General features: G+C 28.8%; 1 protein-coding gene across 1 annotated transcript in view; it reads right to left on the reverse strand.

Moving 5' to 3' along the window:
- LOC126844463 (uncharacterized) overlaps positions 1–16,014 on the reverse strand; it is a 160,899-nt gene extending 144,885 nt beyond the window's left edge. The window contains exon 1 of the mRNA XM_050582676.1: positions 15,874–16,014. Coding sequence (XP_050438633.1) covers positions 15,874–15,922 — 49 coding nt within the window. The 5' untranslated portion in view covers positions 15,923–16,014. The remainder of the gene's footprint in view (positions 1–15,873) is intronic.
- Positions 16,015–22,023: the final 6,009 nt, after the last annotated feature.

Below are 22,023 nucleotides of genomic sequence, written 5' to 3' on the forward strand. Positions count from 1 at the left end.
CGTGTTTGTGATTGTGTTTAATAAATAGGTATAATATAATTATTAATAAAAAAATTTCGTATTTTAATATTAGTACACGTAAGGTATAACCAACGTTAAAAAATTATAATGTAACATAGTGCGGTTTGACGCCGCTTTGATAAAGTAGATTGTAACTTTTTAACAGATTACCTTACATTAAATTTATAACAAAAACCCAAAATAACGACTGCCTACTAGTAGGTAATATTATTAATACCCCAGTTTAACAATTCTATTGTTTTTTAATTGAGGATGAGGAGTGGCTGAGTGGGTAAGCAGTGTGTTAGCGCTCACTCTCGCCGTGCCGCGCCGGTTCGACACTCGGTCACGGGCGCTCCGTTTGCCGGTATAGCGAATCCGTCTAAAAACCATCATCTCACGATGACTGCGTTGGGCCTTAAAGGCCCGTTAAGCTTGATGATAATGATGAATATAATAATCAATAACAACACATTTAGTCGCTATAACAAAAAAATTATTTTGTACTTTGACTTACGATTTATTTTTGGTATGCAAGTATAAAACAACGTCTCAATACTGTATAACACAAAGACGTTTTACTGCCGAACAAAATGAATTCAAATTTCAACAATCTCATTATTTCCCCCTACAATTCAAATATAATTCTATAACGTCTAACTTTTGGGGAGCTATAACAATATACAATTTGTGTTTTAATTAAAAACTTTATTGCAATAAATTATTGATTTATGGTAGAAAGCTAAATTGTTTACCAACATTTTAAAATTTACCGCAGCGTGCTGATATCTGTGAATATTTTTGTAAAAGATTTTCTTCATTTTCATCAATAGATACCTAAGTTTAAACCTATACAGTTTAAACCAGCCCAGTATAAACCATGTACAAACATGTACAAACCGTCTAGCCCTGATCGGTGAAAATAACGGATGTTAAACGTAAGAGAGAGTATAAACCATGAACAGCCTAAAAAAGCACAAAAAGAAATTAACATAATGGTTCAAGGCAGTTGTTTAATTTTAAAGTAGTACAATCCCTTCGATGCAAACCAATTGTATTTATAATTTGGTAATTTACAATTTTTACATATCAGATACTTCTGTATATTCGTTTTAGTTTAAAAAAATTATTAATACATATATATCTATAAGGTTTAAATCATGTTAGTAGTAATATTTATAGAAATAACCCACAAGTCATTAGTTGTTGATCAAATCCTAAGCCAGACCTTTTTTTTTTTATTGATTTAATACACAAATTCGTAGTTATTTGGGTGAGACAGATCTTTTAAAAAGAAACCTGAGATCTGAGATCTGTACACATGAACTCCTCTACAATTGAAATTGTTTTATGCTCTACAATAATATTTTATAGGACAATATACTAATGTAACGGAAATAGTGAAACCTAAAGACGGAAAAGGCCCTTTTTGCAATACTTACAGATCAAATACTGACTTGCAGACATCAAAATATATTATAAACCAGGCTTATAAAATATATTATATGTCAGTGATAATAGCTAGTCTTTTTTCTATTCAATTTTTATGAAAATAAATGCCTACCAAAAAATAGTGTAAATATTACTCCGTACGCATTATAATACAGTGTTTCATGATAATTTGATCCTTGTAATATTTCTTAGGAACATTTATAATAATTTATTAATTATTTTAATAGTTAAAAATTGTATTGATCAGGCACGAGTTAAAACATATGTCTAGAATTTATCTTTGTGTTTACACTATACAATAATGGTCTAATGTGTATGATTTGTATTGCGGAAGACATACGTATCGAGGGGAATGTGAAACACCAAAAACTCGATGACATAATAAAATCCCGGGTAGATGGTACGTAAAAGATGAGGAGGCGAGATTAATGGGTTCGCTAGTTCTTGTGTTTATTAAAGAAGATAAAAGGAAATGGTAATAATTGATTACGGGAGGGTGTCCGAATAGTGGAAACTGCGGTAACGTTAGGAGAGAATAAAATTAATTGACGAGTTAAACTTTGAATGCACACGCGTATGTATATGTTGTTACAGAAATGAAAAGGAAAACTAATACAAAATAATGTTCTCTCACTAGTTTATTCATTCTGGGTTTCGATAAATTTAAACAACTAATTGAAGCTGAAGCTATAAAAAAAATTTACAATATTTATCAGTAAAACTTTTTGTTATGACAAAAGAAAATAGATTGCAAGATCAAAAAAAAAAAATAATAAGCAGGTGCCTAAAGTGCCTCAAAAATTACATGTCATCAAACAATGGCTTATTTTAATCGGTTTAGCAGATTTAACGCTTATTTTATACTTATTTCTGCGGTAAATATCTACTTTTTTATGTAATCTGTTGAAAACCGTCAAAAAGCTTAGCACCGACATCGTACCTGTACTGTACTCTTCTTTATACCTTCATTTAACACACTTTTATTTTAATAAACGGTTTTCAGATCAAAACCATTTACAAGCAGTATGGAGTAAACACTCGAAAAAGTAAAATCAGTTTGCCTTTATTTTAAACGCCCACATTTTTGTAACCTCAATAGATGGATTTACGGGTATAGCCAGTGCAGCCTGCGATGAATCTGACATTTCAGCCGTTACATCAAATTTAGTTTGTAGTAATAAAGTATAGACCAAATTAAATACCAATGAAGTGTTATAAGCTACAATAATCTGCCCAGTAAGGTGATTCAAAAAAACCTTAATTTAATCATTTTTGTTCTTCTTTTGTGAATATATTATTTGGATAAAAAGCCAGTTTTTGATCATTTTTTAGATTTTTTTAAACCATTTTTAGGTGTGATTTGTGCCAATTTTATATTAAAAGTTCAATTTTTTCAAGTATTATTTTTTGTTTGATAAAAAGGTTAGATAGTGTTAATAAAGTTTTTGATAAACTAATCGTGATTACTTTTTATTTTCTGTAAGTTTTATTCAGTGTACAACATATTAATTTTTTTCTAAGTTTTTAGTACATTGGCCACAAATGCTTAGACAAAGCATCGATATCTATATAGGCCTTTTTCCTATAACTTTTTTTTAATCACTTATTTAATCACCATGTCAAAATTCAGATAAAATCTCGATTTTAAGATTAACGTTATAGATGAACTTGTATGGCCAAAAAACTACCTCATGGTAGCAGCGTTAAGCCTACAAAGCCTGTTAAGCTTTATGATGATGATGAATATCATTATTGGTAATAATCAATAATTACACATTTCGTCGCTACATGATGATGATGTACTTTTACGCTTAAATAAATGAATTCCTCAAAAAGGAACTTCTACAATGATAAACGATTACCACCCTTTATATTGTAAATAATTAGTTTATATTAACTATGAAAACAACAAAACCAAACAAGTAATATTTTGTGAAATAGTTCTATACACTAAAAATTGAAAGTACTTAAAAGCATTTTTATTTTTAAAACACCGTGAGATATTATATTGTTTGACTATAAAATGTTTGGGAAAATATTCTAAAGAATATATAGGTAACATAAATTAAACAAAAATTCGAAATTAATTGACCAAATAATAAATAATTTTTACATGAAGCACATATTTTAGTGTCACCGTTTATCCCAATCTTACTTTTCACAACACATTATTATCACTTTTTAACGAAGGCACGCTAGAGAGTAAAACTTTTTATTACAACATATCATATAGGTATATAGGCTCAAAAATCATACATAAGAGTAAAAATTATATAAAAGTCATTTTTTTAAAGACATATAGCTACAAAAACCTCCCAAAAAAATATTAATAATCACAATACATTACTAGAATCAATTCTATACCTCATAAAGACTACTCTAAAAAATTTAACATTTCCATTAATAAAACATACTATGTATTATTAGTAATATAATATAATACTTATTGACTTTTGGCAAAATTTCGTGACATCTTACAGTAATTCTACAGAAACCCGAAACAATTAAACATGCAACAGTTCTTTGCGGAAAAATAAATAGTAACAATATTGTGTTGTCTGCAGGTGTACGCAACACTCAATATGCGGTATGGGTATTTTTAGTAGTGTAACAACTGGCCAACAATAAAGTTTTTAGTAAGTTTTTAGTGTAGAACACTTTAAAAATTAAAACATTCTAAATGGTACTTATCTATTTATCACATTTCATTTAGTTTAATTTATACAGCCTAACAGGATTGACAAGCTTAGAAGAGTTTCCATCATTAATTAATCACATTTACAAGAAGGCAGAAAAATTAAATTTAAAAAAATAAAAGTTAAACAACGTAGTTTAATTAAAAGCCTAGGAAACCAAATCGATAAAATCGATTATGTTAATTATTTTAATGATTACATGAAATGTAAACATCGCAAAACTCGTTTATCCTTTTATTTAAAAAAAACCCGCAGCTACCGATTTTATTTTATTAATTAACGGATCGTTAACTAAAGAGGTAAAGAGTACAACATCTCATATATATATACATACATTTCTATTATTTATGTATTGTAGTATGGTGACTAAAAACCAGATCAATTATACATTTATACATTATACATATATATAAGGTTACTAACCTGTTAATAGTACTAACAATAGATTGATATAGTCATAAGTAAATATTATATGTATTCAAATTGTGTAATAGTTTGCTACTACGCAGTAGAATAAGCAAAATTATTTTCATTATCATTTTCTATTAAAGTGGGGATTGAAAGTGGGCGGTTATAAGCTTCGAGGTAATTTTTTAAAAAACATTTTTTCTATGATTTAAAGCTATTTTGGTGGTAAAAAATTATTTTGCTGTGATACAATTGTAAGACTTTGTCTAGTCAAATTTCAATTCTGTAAAAAGATAATAATTTCCTGGCCTCTTAACTAAATTATATTAAAAATTATTTTTTTTGTAATTAAATTAATTTAATTTGAAAATTGTTCAATATTTTAAAAAAATCAACATAACCTAGTAAAGTAGCCAAAAAACTCGTATATGTTTTTAAAATTAAAATCGAGCCATCCTAAGTAGTCGAAATCTTATTAGATTGTTTTGTTTAAAACGACTACATACCGTTTTATATTCAGAAAATGGGGAAGTAATGTTTGAGGTTCACTCTCTCAAGTCCGAGAAGTATGTTGTACTTTTTTGGGTTTGGAATAATAATATTTTGTATGTGTGGATTGTCTAGTGCAGGCGCGTGGCGGAATGAGATAAGGCGGCAATGTATCAACGCACGGTCGCCGGTTCAAATCTTGGCCACTGACGTTTGTTGATGGGGGCAACTGTCTGGGGAAAGAAACGGCCACCAGAGCACCTCTCTCTGGAACTTCTCTGGTAGCGTTAGGTCGGCAGCCAGCTATAAGCCCAAAAATGCCAAATCTAAACCGTTTAAACCCCGATCAGTGGGAATAACGGACGTTTAACGTAAGAGAGAGAGAGATGTGTGGATTATCTACTAGTGTTTCAACGACATTACCTTTTATTTTTTATTAATTGTTTTACGGCTTCATCCTAAACATAGCCACTGAGGCAAATCTAGTTTTTCATTATGAAATATAGTTCCTAATTAGATTGATAATCTAGTTATGAGTTACTGGTTAGTTATAATCCTAGCACAGGTTACGTCCGCCGTCTGTGGTGTAGTTTCTAAAATTTGGGAGTCTCTTGCCTATTATACTTCGAAAAACCTAGAGGTGTCCACTGGTCAGCGTAAGCCTAAATTGTGTGTGTAATGTTTCGTAACGAACGTATACTAACATAACAAGTTAGATTATTTACTCATTACAATATTTTTTTTATTTAATACGGAAACTAAAACATAAGTCAAAATTAGATAAATCAGAATAAGAATGTAAAATACGGTACTCCGGAGTGTTTTTAATATTTCTAAAAAAGAGTAGTATACAGCAAAAATTGTCTCTTAAATTGAAAATATGTATCTTAAAATCATTTTTTTCTAAAAACTCTGGACAGATCAAGTTACTATTTACTAAACTGAATACTAACGCCATATTTTGGAATAGTCTACTAGAAAATAAAGAATCTAGCTTCAAAACTCTCATTCTAGCCTTTATTGACTTACCACTTTTATCCATTTTATATGCTATACATTTTAAGATGAACAGTGTATACATGAAACGCCACTGTATTTATATAAGAGCTAACAGCAGTTACGGCTTATGTAAAAACGTATCGTTGATGGAATATAATAATTAATAATATACACACCTAATGTAAACGGATTTTAATACTTTATTTATACTTCACCGAGACCAAGTCATAACTGTTTGTAAATTAAACAATTATCTTACTTAACTTTTAGTTTTTTAATTTGTCTTTCATGGAACACACAGTAAGCGGCGTTACATAAAACGTGCTTATGGGTTTCCAACTTAAACAATTGTTGTAGTTTTGTCTCAGCCACGAGTCTGGTTTATGATGTGCTTTTCTTTGTAACGATATATACGAGTATATATAATATTAATCTACAAAACGAAATGGTTTCCTTTTACTTTCAACGTGATTGTCCATCGCGTACTTTTCTCTCTGAACTTACAATATCATGTCAAACAATCTTCTTTTTGAACTTGTTGATTACCTACAGCATTCCCCATGAACCTCCCAGAATGAATCAAAGTTTGCATTCTCCCCTTTCGAACAAGACTGTTTTTTATCGCTTTCTTCCGCCACACGTTGTCTACCCCATACACTTGGACCCCATCAAGTGCGCTCTTAAATATTTTGTCATTACCACGGAGGCAGCTCTATCAAAACTCATAATGTGTATTTCAATTAAGCGCCGCCAGAATAATGGTGGATGAGTAATATGCTACGACCTAACGACGCCAGGTTGGTTGAAAGCGGATAAAAATTGTTGTTTACTACACGCAAACCGTACGTTTTATCGCTCGCTTTATACGCAATAACGTTGAGGAAAAAGATAGAATCTCTTCACTAACGATGTCCTTGTATACATTAAATAAACAGTATACACCATCATTATACTCACAGACATGCATATGTGGTTGTTATACTGCATTCGCGTAAACTCAAGTATGGAGGGGAAGGAAGGAAACCGTTTGCCTCTTCAGTTATATCATATATTATAAGAGAAAAGGGTATTGTTCTACAACCTCATGTAATCAACTGAAAACATTCATTTTTATCTCACGTTCTTGGGTCAAATTGGTAGAACAAAAAAAAACAATTTTTATCTCACCGCTTTACCGTACATTTTCTACATGGTTTTGTTACCTAGCTGACTTCACTCTAACTTGAAAATAAATTAAATCAATATCCACCATTAAGCGCTCGATTCATTTTATCAATAACATAGAAAGTAAGTCATATTAAGAAGACGGTCATGCCCTATGTATTAAGGTATTGACAGTTTTTAACTTATATTTAATAGTTAACGTTTTTATATAAAAAAGTTTTTTATGTTTTAAAAACTAACCCTTCCTTTCCAAGTACAGATTTACCAAAAATTCAAATAAAAAAAGTTTTTAAACTTTTTGAAATAAGATAAATCTAAACTAAACTTTCTCAGAATAGCTTTTTTGATAATTTTAAAATTTAGCCAATATTCAAACTTTTTAAACATTTTAAAAATGCATATACAATTATTATAAGTGACAGAGCGGTTCTTTTAGAGAAGAAAATTACTATATAGGGCATCTCTACTTAGGTTAGGTAAGGTTTAAATTTTAATTTGTTGAATGCAAATAAAAAAGCTTTTTAAAGGCATTTTCACCTTTTATCGTTGATCCTTTTTAATATTGTGGTTTCTAAATGAAATTTCATTTGTCGTGTCAAGCTTTATTCGTACCTATGGAATGGTGTGCTTCATGCATACCCGCTCTAGCTTTCTACCTCCACTTTTTTTATTATACTATTATAATTCTAGTAATCGTTTCCATTTTCTTGTGTAACTTTGGCTTATTTGTAAAAGAAACTTACTTGTTCACACGAAACATTGTAATATTTCCGGTGTTTCGCCCACCGACTAATCGCGTGACCCATATCTACTTGACCCGCAAAATTAAATAATAATCTACCCTCAATTCCAACCGGAAATACACTTGTGTTTACCACACTGACTCTGCTAATGATCAAATGCTCGCCACGTTAAGGTGGTGTGGACTTCCGATGCATCTGATGCGGGCCAGAAGTTATACTGAATGCTGCTACTATCTCGTATGAACAGTACTCGGTTTTCGTTTAACCACCAAAACAATTTTTATTAAAAATCTATAGACTGCTAAAAATTGACAATCAATAATTGTTTTTATAAGCAAAAAGTGAAAAAATAGGTAAACATTAATAGAGTTATAGATGGTAAATTTTAGTGAAAATACATAGGTTAAAAATCAAAAATAAATAATACAAGTCTATTTATCAGTAGTTGATTGAGGTGGCGGATACTACGATAATATAATTTGGACGGTAAAGAATATACCTAATTACGATTTTCACTAGTTATTCAATGATGTGTATTTGATGTTATTTTTTTTTATTTTATTACTAATAATTAAACTTGGAACAGTTACAGAATATATTCAAATGTTAATCTGAAGTTCAATACTAAATTGAATTGGTAATATCTGGTAAGACTATTTGTATGCTGAATAAAAGGATAGCGAATTGTATTAATATACGCAGTACGCATCACTATGCTGAAATAAATTAGTTTTTTCTTAATAACTTAGTATAATATACATTTTTATGTTACAAAACGACTGTGTGAATGAAAAAAATTGCAGTATGATTGGAAACAGGGAACGGCACCATTTAAACGTTCGAAATGCAAATGTTTGCGCAGCCAAATGAGATAGAACAGCATAATCACTGGATTTGAATGCGTTACACCGTGAAATTCACTAGAATGTTTTTCCGTGATATTAAAAAAATAATTATAAAAACAGTTCTTTGACTTCTGACATAACGACAAGAACTTGGTATTTGGTCAATAGGAGTTCAACTATAGACTGTTCGTTATCATTGTAAAATATCAAAGAAAACCCTATATTAAGCATGTCGTCAAACATCTAAAAAATAAATTAATATTTATAAAATGTAATTTAAAAAACTGATTTAAACTGTTTACCCCCAATTGGTTGTTTGGAATTTACTTAAACATTCGTAGTATTCGATGTAGTACATGGTGGGGCAGAGTAAACAGCGATTTTGAAAAGGCTGTAAAAAAAAAATGCCATTGATTTCCCCAAATTATATTTTTACTACCTTAAAGTAAACGAAATAGTAGTGAAGAATAGTTAACTAAGTTTTACTAAGAAATGTAACTAAATTTTAAAAATAACGCCAGTAAGATAGCGGCCGAATACAATCCTGCGTATCGCAGACATGTTGAAAAACTTGTTGTTTTAAATAAACGTTTTAAACATAAGTGAGGTACATCATAGTAGCCCCCTTATATGAATTTTTAAGAAATCCAGCCAATTCATTGTTATTTAATTTATACAGATATCCTAAGACATTTTAAATATGAACAACCACCCTAACCCGAGAAACGACTTCTTCATAACGAAGATAATATTGTTACGTTATTCTATAACCCTATTTTCGCAAATTGCATCATATCGACTTAAAAATGGCTTTGTCGATTGTTATTTCCTTTGTACAGATTTGTAATACCATTGAGTTACTCAGTGGTAATTCGAAATATGTAATTTGTACGCCTCCTCCAACTTTAAATAGCAGGCGCCTTTGGTAACGTTACCGTTGCACCCGCGTCAAAAATAAAATTTTCTGGGCTTTAAATAAAGTTTATAAATCATATATTTAGATACCTAAAAATTAATTGTTATACAAATTATAACTATTAAACCTTTAATTATTATTTGATACAGATAGTTTTACAGCAGGAATATTTTTTATTATTTTATGACAAATAAATATATATTAATATAAGGTAATTTAACATACCTGGAATTATTAATATTCCTTAAAAATTCATTAACACAATGTAATTTTTTTTTAAATAGTTATCATGAAATATGCAGAATTTTATACATTTATTCTCAGATTCAGTGTCAACAAATTTAATATATTATTGATTCAATCTCAGATTACTTTTAACGTGAAACTAAATCATCCATTTTCAAGTAATCAAATTTAAGCTATTGAAAATAAATTAAGGGTCACAGGGAATGACCCTCATTGTATCGACATAAAAAATGAACTTTTGTGGAAAACATGTTGGAATTACATTTTATAAATTTCAAATTTCAATTATAAATATATACATTTAATGCAATAATATGTTATATTTGTGTTGTTTACACCTTATACCTGATTCGTTTTAAATTCTAAAACTTTAAAATTGAAACATTGGACATTGGAAATATCGGAAACAATTTTCCCTCTCAGCTTTTCTAATGTAAAGCGTGCGGTGTTTGTGAGCCCGTACGTGTGCGTGAGAGAAAAACAACTATTGTAGCTGGAGGTTGATAGAAATGCGAATTGGCCAAAAGCCGGAAATAGGCTTCCGGTTTTGAAGTCGACCCCCAAAGCGACCGAAGTCACGTCGGTCGAGACCCGTCACAACGCAATAAATCGTCGACGGTAGAACTGGAAAACTAACTAGAATCGCACCAGCCAGCAGGAAGTATCATGTGTGACAGGCACCAAAGTCCGTAAACGCTTCTGTAATCAAACCACCATTGGCTCATACAATCTTAACTAGTTTTCTCACACAATGTCACCGTTTTCGCACCAGAGTTATCCTAATACTATAAATTGTTATAAATGCGCGAGTATATTTTGAGGAGGACGAAGTTCTCCTTGATACTATATTAATCACCCTATGGGCTACGACTGTACAAACTTTGGTCTCAGGTAGAAAAGATTTAAGACAATTTGAAAATAGTATTTTCTTTTAATGTAATTTTTTAATTAACTTAATCCCTTTCTACCTGAGGCCAAAGAAATAAGCGTACAACATATTTAATTTTAATTAAATACCCCAATAACAAAAAGTACTAACTGACTTCCACGGACGGTCCTAAGACCACTTATTGACTTTTCATTCGGACCAAAATAATTAACCATAGTCGGAACTCTAATATCGGGAAGTCTGTTCGGGGTTTAAGACCGTTCATGGAATTCAGTGAGTACTTCTATTCCCCTTGTGCTTAGGGTAATTTTCATATATAAATACAGTTATTATAAACACATGAATACAATCAAGCACTGACGGAAATATGGAAATGTATGGTAATATCGATATACCTATGGGCATTTCTGACAACCCCAACGACCACCCCCTCCCTCTAAATTAAGTAAACATAGTGAGATAGCAGACATAGCAGACATGGTGACCATACAGTTTCTGTTTGTAGTGTGAGGAAATCAAATCAAACTAAATTCGAAGCCTCATCTATTGTGTCTTAATATCTGACATAATAAATCAGTGTCATATGATTAATAAATCACCTAATTATTTCTAACTAACTAATCTGTTGAAAAACATCGACAACACATTGGGATTTCTTAACGTTATTAAGTAACTTAATTGATATAAACTTGATATAATTAAAAAATTTAACATTATTCTTTTGGACTAATACTATCTAATTTAAAATAGTGAATTAATTTCTGACTTTAACATTGTATTACTATAAAAATAACATTGAGCTTTTAGATAAAATAAATGTAACCATCTATTCTATTTTAAGCTTAAGTATATTATTATGTAAAAATATATATACTTGATTAATGTAAATTTTTATTTTTTCAAGCCGGTGGAGTTTAGATGTATATACGAGAACGTATTCATGAATTCACTTATTATTTAAGTAAACCGTTTTGTTTTACTTGCACAATTGGAATACGCAATTAGTTTGGATGACTAAACACGACGGTAAGGCAAATTCTGTGAGTGTAAAAACGGGTTTTCTGAAATATCTTTATTATATAATATTACACACATATACATAATTCTACGAATTCTCAATTTTCTCAGACTGAAATTATTTCTAAGAAATACTATGAGAATGTGTGTCTTGTCCTTAACGAATTAAACTGTATATCTTTGATTTATAAAACGGCTCCAACCTTTTTTTTTAAATATAGAGTGCGTATTGTCTTAAGTAAAAAAAACATCTAACTACTTTAAGAAAATTTAAGAATTGTAAATTATTATTTTATCAATGATGAAACGTTGATTTTTCTATAATAATTTACTGTAAACATTCCATAGAATTGATTATTTAATAGACGATAGTGTTAATTAAATAATTAAGTACTAAGTACAACTGATAAATGTACTAGGTAGTCAGTTGTAGTATGTTTTAGTAGATGCTGAGTAAAAAAAAAAACACCTAAATAGTATGTTATTAATATTTATTTACACTTAATGATACTGTTATTTCTATTCGTTATTTTACTGCAATGGATTTGATATATTATATGATCAAACATTTGCAACATATACCGCCACCACAGCATACGTCCAGACAATTATTTATTCTGAAAACCCATTAAAAACCAAATGAACTCATACCTTATTTATATGGACATCCGGGTCTTTTGTCCATTTTTCATCTAAATTAATTCTCGTTGCTACTCAGGTCCCCCTTTTTTTCGTTGTTAACTTTTAACCGTCCATTTCTGTTTTTATTACACACTCAAAAAAATACATAAAACCAAACTTTCTTTAATGTTGTAATTATACCAGCCAGGAAAACGCAAGCAATACGTCTATCCAAAAATTAATTTGTACCCATAAGATCGTAAAAAAAGCTCATAAAAAATGTTATATTAATGAAATCGAAAGACACCTCTATGTTACTTCCACACGCTAATTTCTATACGACGTGGCCTACAGAATTTGTTACGTCTTGCGTATAATCGCCAATAAATCAACTAGTATAAGCTTCAACAAAACGACTATATATTAAATCCTTTATGGAAAATAATTTGTGTAAAGATATTTTTAATGTTATTTACATAATGTAAATTTTACATTTTATCCAATAAAATCCCCTATACGTTACAGTTATTATGTACTTCATGCCTAAATATATACTTCTAGTCTATAAAACAATGTTTTTAAACTAAAAATTGTCTTCAGTCCTTACATATGTAAAATTATAAAACGTAGAATATATTTTGCGTTCAAAGCATGCTGTAGGTTGTCGTACAATAGACATTTTTAAAAAGGATCTATTTATGAGGATCAAATTGTCAAAATTGATTTATTAATAAAGGGAAAATATGTAAGAGGGTTAGCTGATAGAAAATGATAACCTCGTATAAAGAACATATGGGTAAGGAAAAGGTTAGAAAAATGTAGCTCATTTATGTTCTTTTTTTTTTTTGTACAAAGAAAATAAATAAGAAAATAATATGTCTTAAAACTTTTTGGCGTGTTAAATAGTTATACTAATTACACGTGTCTATGTACACTTCTGCTTACCCTTAATATACTTGAAAAAAAAAGCAAAAACATGTAAACTGATTTGACCATTTATCGTGTATAAAGTGAACATTTAAAAGTGTACATTAAGTACGTTGTAAACAACAGACTCTTTATTCTAGAAATAAATTTGTGTTTTTAAAGAAAAGCTTTTTACCTTAATTCTTTGGTACAGTTTCAAAAAACTGACAAAATAAAAATAACAGTACAGTGAGGTCGGTGTATAGTGGAACAGACCATATTGATCGGCGAAGTCACAAATTTTAAAGATTTTTTTTTCAGCTTTGGCGACTCAAGTCATTAATTTTTTTGTTAGTTTCGGTTTGTAGAAAACGTTTTTACTATACTTAACACCAAACAAAATCGTAGATTTTAAATTCAAAATAATGTTATACATCCCTTGTTTTTTTAGAATAAAAACATAGTCACGCAAAAAGATTTGTATAGGTTTAGAGTTAACTTCCACTAAATCGAACAAATACAATATTGTCAAAATTAAATGAGCATTCTAAGATCGTTATAATTTTTCAAAGAAATACTGTTGAAAAAACTATACAATTTGGTAGATGACCAGGATTCACCTCGTTTTATCATTATTTCTTTACAACTAATTTTAGTTGATGTATGTTAATGCTTATTTTACTCAAACATCTTTTTGGTAATAATGTAGAGTATTAAATCCGATAAAATAAAAAATTAAAAAATGAATGGTAAAGAATATTCTGAAATCTGACGTCAGTTAATTATTTTTTTTGTCTGAGTTAAATAAATAATAATGTAGTAAACCGGCGTTTCAAATAGGCAATATCGCTACTTCAGTGTCGTTACTCGTTTGTTCCGCCAGTAGTTTTAATAAATTTACAAAATAGACATTTAGCAAAATTTAGCAAATAGGTAATCTTTTTTTTTTTTTAGGAAGTACCTCAATATAAATCAATAATTATAGTTATTTCAAAATGTAAAAAGTCACCTGGCACGATAATATATTACGTAGTATTTGCTTTTTAATAAAAACGATGCGACGAATTTTAAATGTATGTAGGTAAAATATCTTTATTTATAAAGACGCTTTATTCGAAATCGTTTGGTATAAAGAAATATTAATATACTTTAACCACGTTGGTGCTATAATTATTACAAGAAGGATTAAAATAGTTTTAAATACATTTAATTACTTAAAAATCGGCTTATTGTTAATTTAAAGTTATAATTATTAGTTCATTCTAAGTCAAATTAGTTTAGCTAAATAATTTAAAAAACAACTTTATTTTAACTTACTAATGCGCTAATGCCTAACCTTGTAAATATCTACATATTATTTTTTCTGAAGCTTTGACAGTTATGTCCACTAGCTTGTTCGTGTATATTTTTATACTACTAGTTAGTGTTTCTATGTAAGTTAAAACTTACCATCTTACTTATTGGTAGCGAGCTTTTTTTGTTAGTAAATGTTTAGGTCTATGGATAGTCGGAATTCAGAGTTAGTAACTATCCTGGTATCAGGTATAACTTTTTAGTACACAAAAAATGTTTGTTTTAATGTGAATTCACAATTATAATCGAAGTTCGATAATAAAAAAAAGACTTATTTTAGTGTAAAATGTACACTAAAATATAAAGTATGTATATGAGTAATATTACTATGTACACTGTACATACTTATTTATAATTATTAATTAACTATTGTAGAGTGTAGGTACAGTAAATGTTGTAGTGGTAAGTATACTTGATTGATCACCACTAAGTGTGTAAATGAGTTATGTTAATGGGTTATTGTTATACCTACTAAATAGAAGTATAGGACATACGTTCGATAAATTTATAGTTTAAGTAAACTGTAAAACTATAATACATGCTTTTTAGTTAAAATAGTGTTACTTAAATGTTTGTACATCATATTTTTTTTTAGAAAGAACATTTTTTACCTCTTAAAATAATAACATTACCCTCCCTTATACCTAACTAATGACGGTTTTACAGTAGTTCTTATATATTTTGAATACTATGAATTATAATATTTTAACCCTGTAATATTTTTGGGGTTAAATGATAAATAATATCTTAAATACTACGGCAGTTGTGAGAATCGATGTCTTGCAAGAGGCCTCTCTTGTCTCAAAGTTCGAATTATAAGTACTTTATAATTGTTATAATTGATAATTTATTTACTAGATACAGCTTTATTTATCATTCGCGAAGAAACCCAAAGAAGAGGCAGTGGTGTTAATTATTTATTATTGCCAATACCATAATAATATTAGTTTGTATTTATTGTCTTTAAATTGTATTTGTTATTTCTTTAAATAAAACTAACAATTGGTTTAGCCGTTGGCGTTAACAAGTAGGCATATAACATATATTCGACTTAAAACGCCAAAAACAAACAAATACATGACGGTTTTTTTTTTTCGTTAAAATGTTTATAAAAAAATATGAACCATACCTGCCAACACGGAGGAAACGCACAATATGAACCATGTTTTGGACCACATGGCCGGCACGACGCGACAATGCAAACGGAGAGTGTGTGTCTGTTCAACGATGAGGACAACGTACAACCTGCTCGGCAAACGGTGCAAGCAATACTAACGGCAGAGCATCAGCGTGGCTGTCGACTGAAGACACGGCGCTATGTGGTTACCATAAAACGTTGGTGACTTACCGACTTACGGGCATCCTTGTTGTTATTTGTTTGTCTCTCGGTTTTAAAATCGGATCGTTCTCCGTTCCCTGCATTGTCGAACCTATACAAATAAACAACAAAAATAATATTTCTGATTAAAAACGGAGAGCCTCATAAACTGAAAAAGCCAACATGGTCAGTATATACATAGTACTTTAATGAAAAAAATAAAAATCACTCACGAAAAAAAACGCTCCATTACTCGGTGCATAAATGGTATAAAATATTTAATATTATATTAAAAATCGTTTTGATTTTGTTAATTTTCCTATTTACAAAAGGTTGATCAAAGATTTTTTTCAATATATATTTTTTAGGTAGATATAAGAGCATCACGTATTTAGCGTAACTTAAGACTAAAAAATCCAAATACTATACCTAAAACTGAAAAATTTAAGTAGTTAATAAAAAGGGAAAACAAAAAAACCTTTTTCCAATACTGGGGAACGGACAATAAATATTTTCTTTATTTAAGACAATATTTTATCTGACCTTTAATTATGGTGATCAAACGTACTTTTATTTTAAGATAGTACTCTTTCTTTTCATTTTTTGCACTGGCCTAGTGGCTTTAACAAATTTACTTAACGAAGTAAATTTGTACTGTTTTTTTTTTTCATGATTAGTCATTTATGAGAATACTGCATATATTTTCAGTGTGTCAAGTTTTAAAATATTTTAATCGTAAAGACACTATTACCTTGTCAGTTGACCTTCTAATGAAAATAACACTTTAGGTTAAAATTTAATGTATTCTAGTGGATAGTTGTTATTTAAAATAATAGAGTAAATTGATCATAAAAGACATCTGTATTGATGATAGTAACCGATGGGCAACATGTAGTTGTCAATAATATAGGATGTGTTAAACTTTTAATTAGTACTTTTTTATATTTTGATATACTTATAAAATACATTTCTAAGTATTTCTATTATAAATAATCAAACAACAATAATATTATTTGTTGGCTCTATATAAATGGGTTTTTCTATTTTATTTTATTTAAAAAACAAACAATTACTATAAATATTTTGTTCTACAATTATTGTAAATTTTAATTTGTAACACTGTTACATATTCGGTACGCGTCAGGGAATATTGGTACATTTAAATGATCCAAGGATTGTCAACTGGATGACTGATACACAGTTTTTAGCACAAGGTAAACTTTCCTCAGAAATAAAAGCAGTAATAATTGGGGAGAGGGGTGAAGAGGCATCCTACAGAACTATTAATTATAATTAAGCTCTCTCTTTGAGTTTTTGAAGTATCAAGCGTATACGAGTAGATGATATTTTTTTAATAACATAGTTGTCTACTTTAATCGTCTTCTACTGTAATTTCTGCTACAAGAGCAAAAAAATAACGTTTTAATGTTTTGTATTTTTTAGTTTATGTTTTAGGTAATTTGGGAATCTGGTAAGTTTTTCAAATTGTTCGTACAAATTATTACTTGACGCAGAAAATACCAACTGAAATTAACATACTTAGCAAATTAAGGACATAAAAAAGTCATGGAGACTAACGTAAGTGAAATATATATAAAACGGGTATATGTCCACTATTAGGATGCTCTACAATTTTGATTTTTGTGAAAAGTTTTTCATTTTTCAATAAAAATTATAGTTTTTCTATGATTTATCAAATATTTGACGCAGTTATTATCACCTTACCTAATATTTAAATATATATACATCATGGAAAAGTAACATAACATTTTTACTTTCTATGAAATTGGTACACAAAATGGCGGCCATCCAGGTCGGGATATTTTTCAATCTAAACATACGTTCCATATGTTGAGTTCAGTGTTTGATTTACCCCCTGCAATTAGTTTTAAATAACGAAAAAACAAGTCCATCATTCTTTCTGACATTATTTCGACCTTCTAGGGGGTTTATTTTTATCTTATTTTAATTTTGCTTATATTTATAACTGAAAATTTGGGAATTTGAATGAGTTAAAAAAGTTGATTAAGAAAAATCATTTCATCTCAAAAAAAAAATTGCTTAAAGAAATAACGCACATTCTAATTTTTTACTAACATTTTTTATTTTATATAAATATTCTCACATGAGAAGTTACGTGGCATAGAAATAAATGAACTACAATTATTGCAGCTCAATTGATTTTAGTTATAGATAACGCAAAAAAAGTAGTAAAAATCTGTTTAGTATATATATATATATATATATATATGTGTGTGTGTGTGTGTGTATGTATGGGTTCATGTCCTTATAGATTTTTATAATATTTTCCAAATGTAAAGGATGTTTAAAAAAAACCGCTGGATTAGCTGATTTGTAGTAAATTCGGCATTCTTAATAAGACTACGAATACTTTGAACGAGGAACTTTCTGAACCCGAACTAAACATCTTTTATTATAAGTACAAGTCTAAAAATACTATTATAATTTATATACTTTTAGAAAGAACCAGTAAAAAAACTGGAGGTTGAGTGTGACGAGGAACTACATCGAAAATGTCAGTATGAATTGAAAAATTGTTTTAAAAGTCAATACATGCTAGTAACTGAAGTAACCCGAATGAAAACGGAAGCTGAAGAACGAGAAGATTTGTGAGTACCGTTCGAACAAAACATTTAAAATTTAAACCAGTTTTGTCCAACGGATTTCATTTTTGATTGTAACAGTAGTCTATTTTATTATGTCCCAGAGCTCTCGTGGTAAATATTCTTATCTTTGTATTTCATTGAACGCTATATCGATGGTGACACAGCAAAAGGGTCTAAGCGACACGGCTTACACTATTAGTTAGATCAATATATTATAATTCATATACCTATATTATAATATAACTATATGATTGAAAAATTCCCAATTCTTACTAAAAAAAAATTATTGGGAACTTAAAAAAAATAGTAAAATCACAAAAAGAACGTTTAGTGGCCATCCTGATAACTATGAAATATGTCGCTTAGACGCTTTTGCCGTCTCACCATCGATATGTAGAAAGGTATAAGAAGAATTAGTTATCTATTACTATATAGCCTATAAAACGTCATTTAATTACGTCATTAACGTTTAACGTCATTTGATATTCACAAAAAATTAACGCACATTTGCACTGTGCCATCGATACATACCTATAAAAACAATTTACTATTTCAGAGGTTGAACTTAACAGACTCTTAAGTGATCAGTTTTATAGTTATGCTAAAATTAAAAAAATAATTAAATAGCTACAAATTATAATCATTAAATTCAAAGTGTATTGTGATACCGAATATATACATCACTTAGTATTACCTCGGAATAGTATTAATAAAGACATTTTAAGCGTTTTTCTATCATTATCAGTTACAGTTTTTTGCAGTGAAAACTATATGTAATAATAATTTATTGTATATTTAGCTCTTATCGTTGACTCGGCTCTATTATTTTAGAACCTTATAAGTCATACCTCGTTAAATCAAAATAATTTATTTTCTTATACAACACAATAATTTCAAATTATAAATCTTGTTTAAATTGTTAAGTGTGATTATATAATATATGTCACCATCATACAAATTATATTCTATGAATATTTAATTATTTTAAATTATATTATGACTGTTAAAGACTGCAAAGGGGTAATGAAGGTGAATTTATAGCGGAAAATCAAAAATTAAAGACTGAAAACTATCGACTAAATCAAGAACTTGAAAAATCAAAAAATCAATTTGAAGCTATGGAATCAGAAATTGAAGCGATGAAGATAAGTCATACAGCTCAAATTGAGGATATACAAGAGAAGTGCCAAAATGCTATTAACAAACAGATTACTGAGTATGAAACAGAAAATAAGAGGTTAAAAGATACCAATGATGATTTAGACGCAAAACTAAAAAGACAAGAAAATGTATGGGTTGATATAAAGAAAGAAGTTCAAGAGCGGAATAATCTACTGAAAATAGCTAAAGTATGAGAAATACGATCCAAAGTCAATTTTAAACTAATTTATGTCTTATTACAAAGGACGAAATTAGAAAATTGCAAAAAAGAAATGAATCATGGGAAAAAAAACTTATAGAATTTGAAAAAAAATTTACATCACAAGAAACAAAAATCAAGAATTTAATCAATTCAAATAAAGATTTAAAAATATTACAAGAGGTATAGTAATTTTGGTACTATAATCGACAACAGACAATAATGATCCTTTATTGATACATTTTTTTTCCTTTTACGTATAGATACTACTACATTAAAAATACTTTATTTGTTTTATTTTGTAATATTTTTATTAGGCTACTAGTAATTACCTACTAATTATTTTAAGAATTTAAATTACATATAATAATACCTACTGAAATAAACTATTTAAAACAAATTCAAATCTTTAACTAAAGAACAATGGTTTTTGCTTTTTTAGTAAATTTTATACTCCTAAATAATGATGACATTTTTTTCTAAACAAACTTAACGTTAAGTATAGGTATAACACTTTACAACAAATGGTGCTCATTTTTTGATAACGGTAATAATAAAATAGGGTTTCTATACAACTTTAAGAATCCAAATTATTTATTCCATTAGCTTAAATAATATTATTACTATTGTTATTTTAAGCATCGCCAATAATGAGCATTAGCTTGTTGGTGGGTTGATTGTTGGTTTAGTTGGTTCTTTTGATTGACGACCAAAATATGCATACGGCTTAATATGTTTTTGGTTAAAGCAAACAATGTAATATTTACCATAATGCGTTTTGAGCCCCTGTTTATTAACAATAATTGTTTTAACGTAAAAACAATTAAAAAATTGTGTATAATCATTATAATAAAATAGCTGAAAAATTATACCATTTGTTGAAATGCCAGTACTCAACCTAAACCTTAATTCTATTTTCTAGAACCACTGCTTGGCCAAAAATAATATATTGTTATTATTTTTATTTTTTTAATATTTTATTTAAACTTAAAATAAAATAACCTTAAGGCTCCAATTCTAAGGTGAGATGATAGTCAGGTATCTTTTGTGATGGCATTTTAATTTATAGCCTAGGTAAATATATCTGGTTTTTATGTTATACAGTAAAAAGGTTATTAGAAGGTCGTTGTGTTACAAAAAAAGATAAGAAGGATGTTTATTATAAATATTTTTTTACCATGATTATAATAAAAACTACCTCTGAAATAAGTTTGATAAGGATAAGTTTTTATTCGAATTCCGGTATATTATTAATCATAGACCAGAATCGGTTAATTAAAACATTGAAAACTTAAGAACCATAATCATTAGATAAAACCGTTTAGGTTCTAGTCGCTGAAATAATTAAATATTTTTGAAAAGTTATCTGGTTAGATTTTGTTTGAAGGGAAGACTTACCATTCGCAGTGGGTTATAGAAAAGTGGTAAATTTGAAACAAGTGGTTTATAATTTATAGGGTAAATTTGACGTAGACCGACAATGATGTTGGAGATGTTTGTGGATATAATAGCTGTATTACAAAGTTTGGTGTATTTTTAATTATCGTTTCGTTAATTTTTTTGTTATTAAGAACGAAAGTATGTCCAAGAAAAAAATTGAACATCATTTCGAAACCATCACAAAAAATTTAGAGAACAAAGAAAGTAAATGTAAAACCTTAGAAAGTAACCTTAGGGAAAAACGTAAACAAAATTTCGAGTTAAAAACACAAAATGACAAATTAAAAGTGGAAATCGATCGCTTATGTAAATGTGGCCAAGGTGAAACTTACGACAAAAACACATGCGAGTGGTGGAAAATAAAAAACGAAAAGTGCGAGAAGCGAAAGGATGGTGAGCCATTTGATAATTTTTTAAATTCTTATCAAGAAGTAACAAGTTATAAAAAAATAAATTATGCACTATACCCTAGTCGAAGAAGAGGAAAAGGAAAAAAAATATAGCGAAGCACAAGTAAAAATAGAGAAATTAAGA

Source organism: Adelges cooleyi, unplaced genomic scaffold, assembly GCF_023614345.1.
Source record: "Adelges cooleyi isolate 19-005CV unplaced genomic scaffold, UGA_ACOO_1.1 ACOO_flye_CR_arks_rails_tigmint_CR_PRNA_651, whole genome shotgun sequence".
Classification (NCBI taxonomy): Eukaryota; Metazoa; Arthropoda; class Insecta; order Hemiptera; family Adelgidae; genus Adelges; species Adelges cooleyi.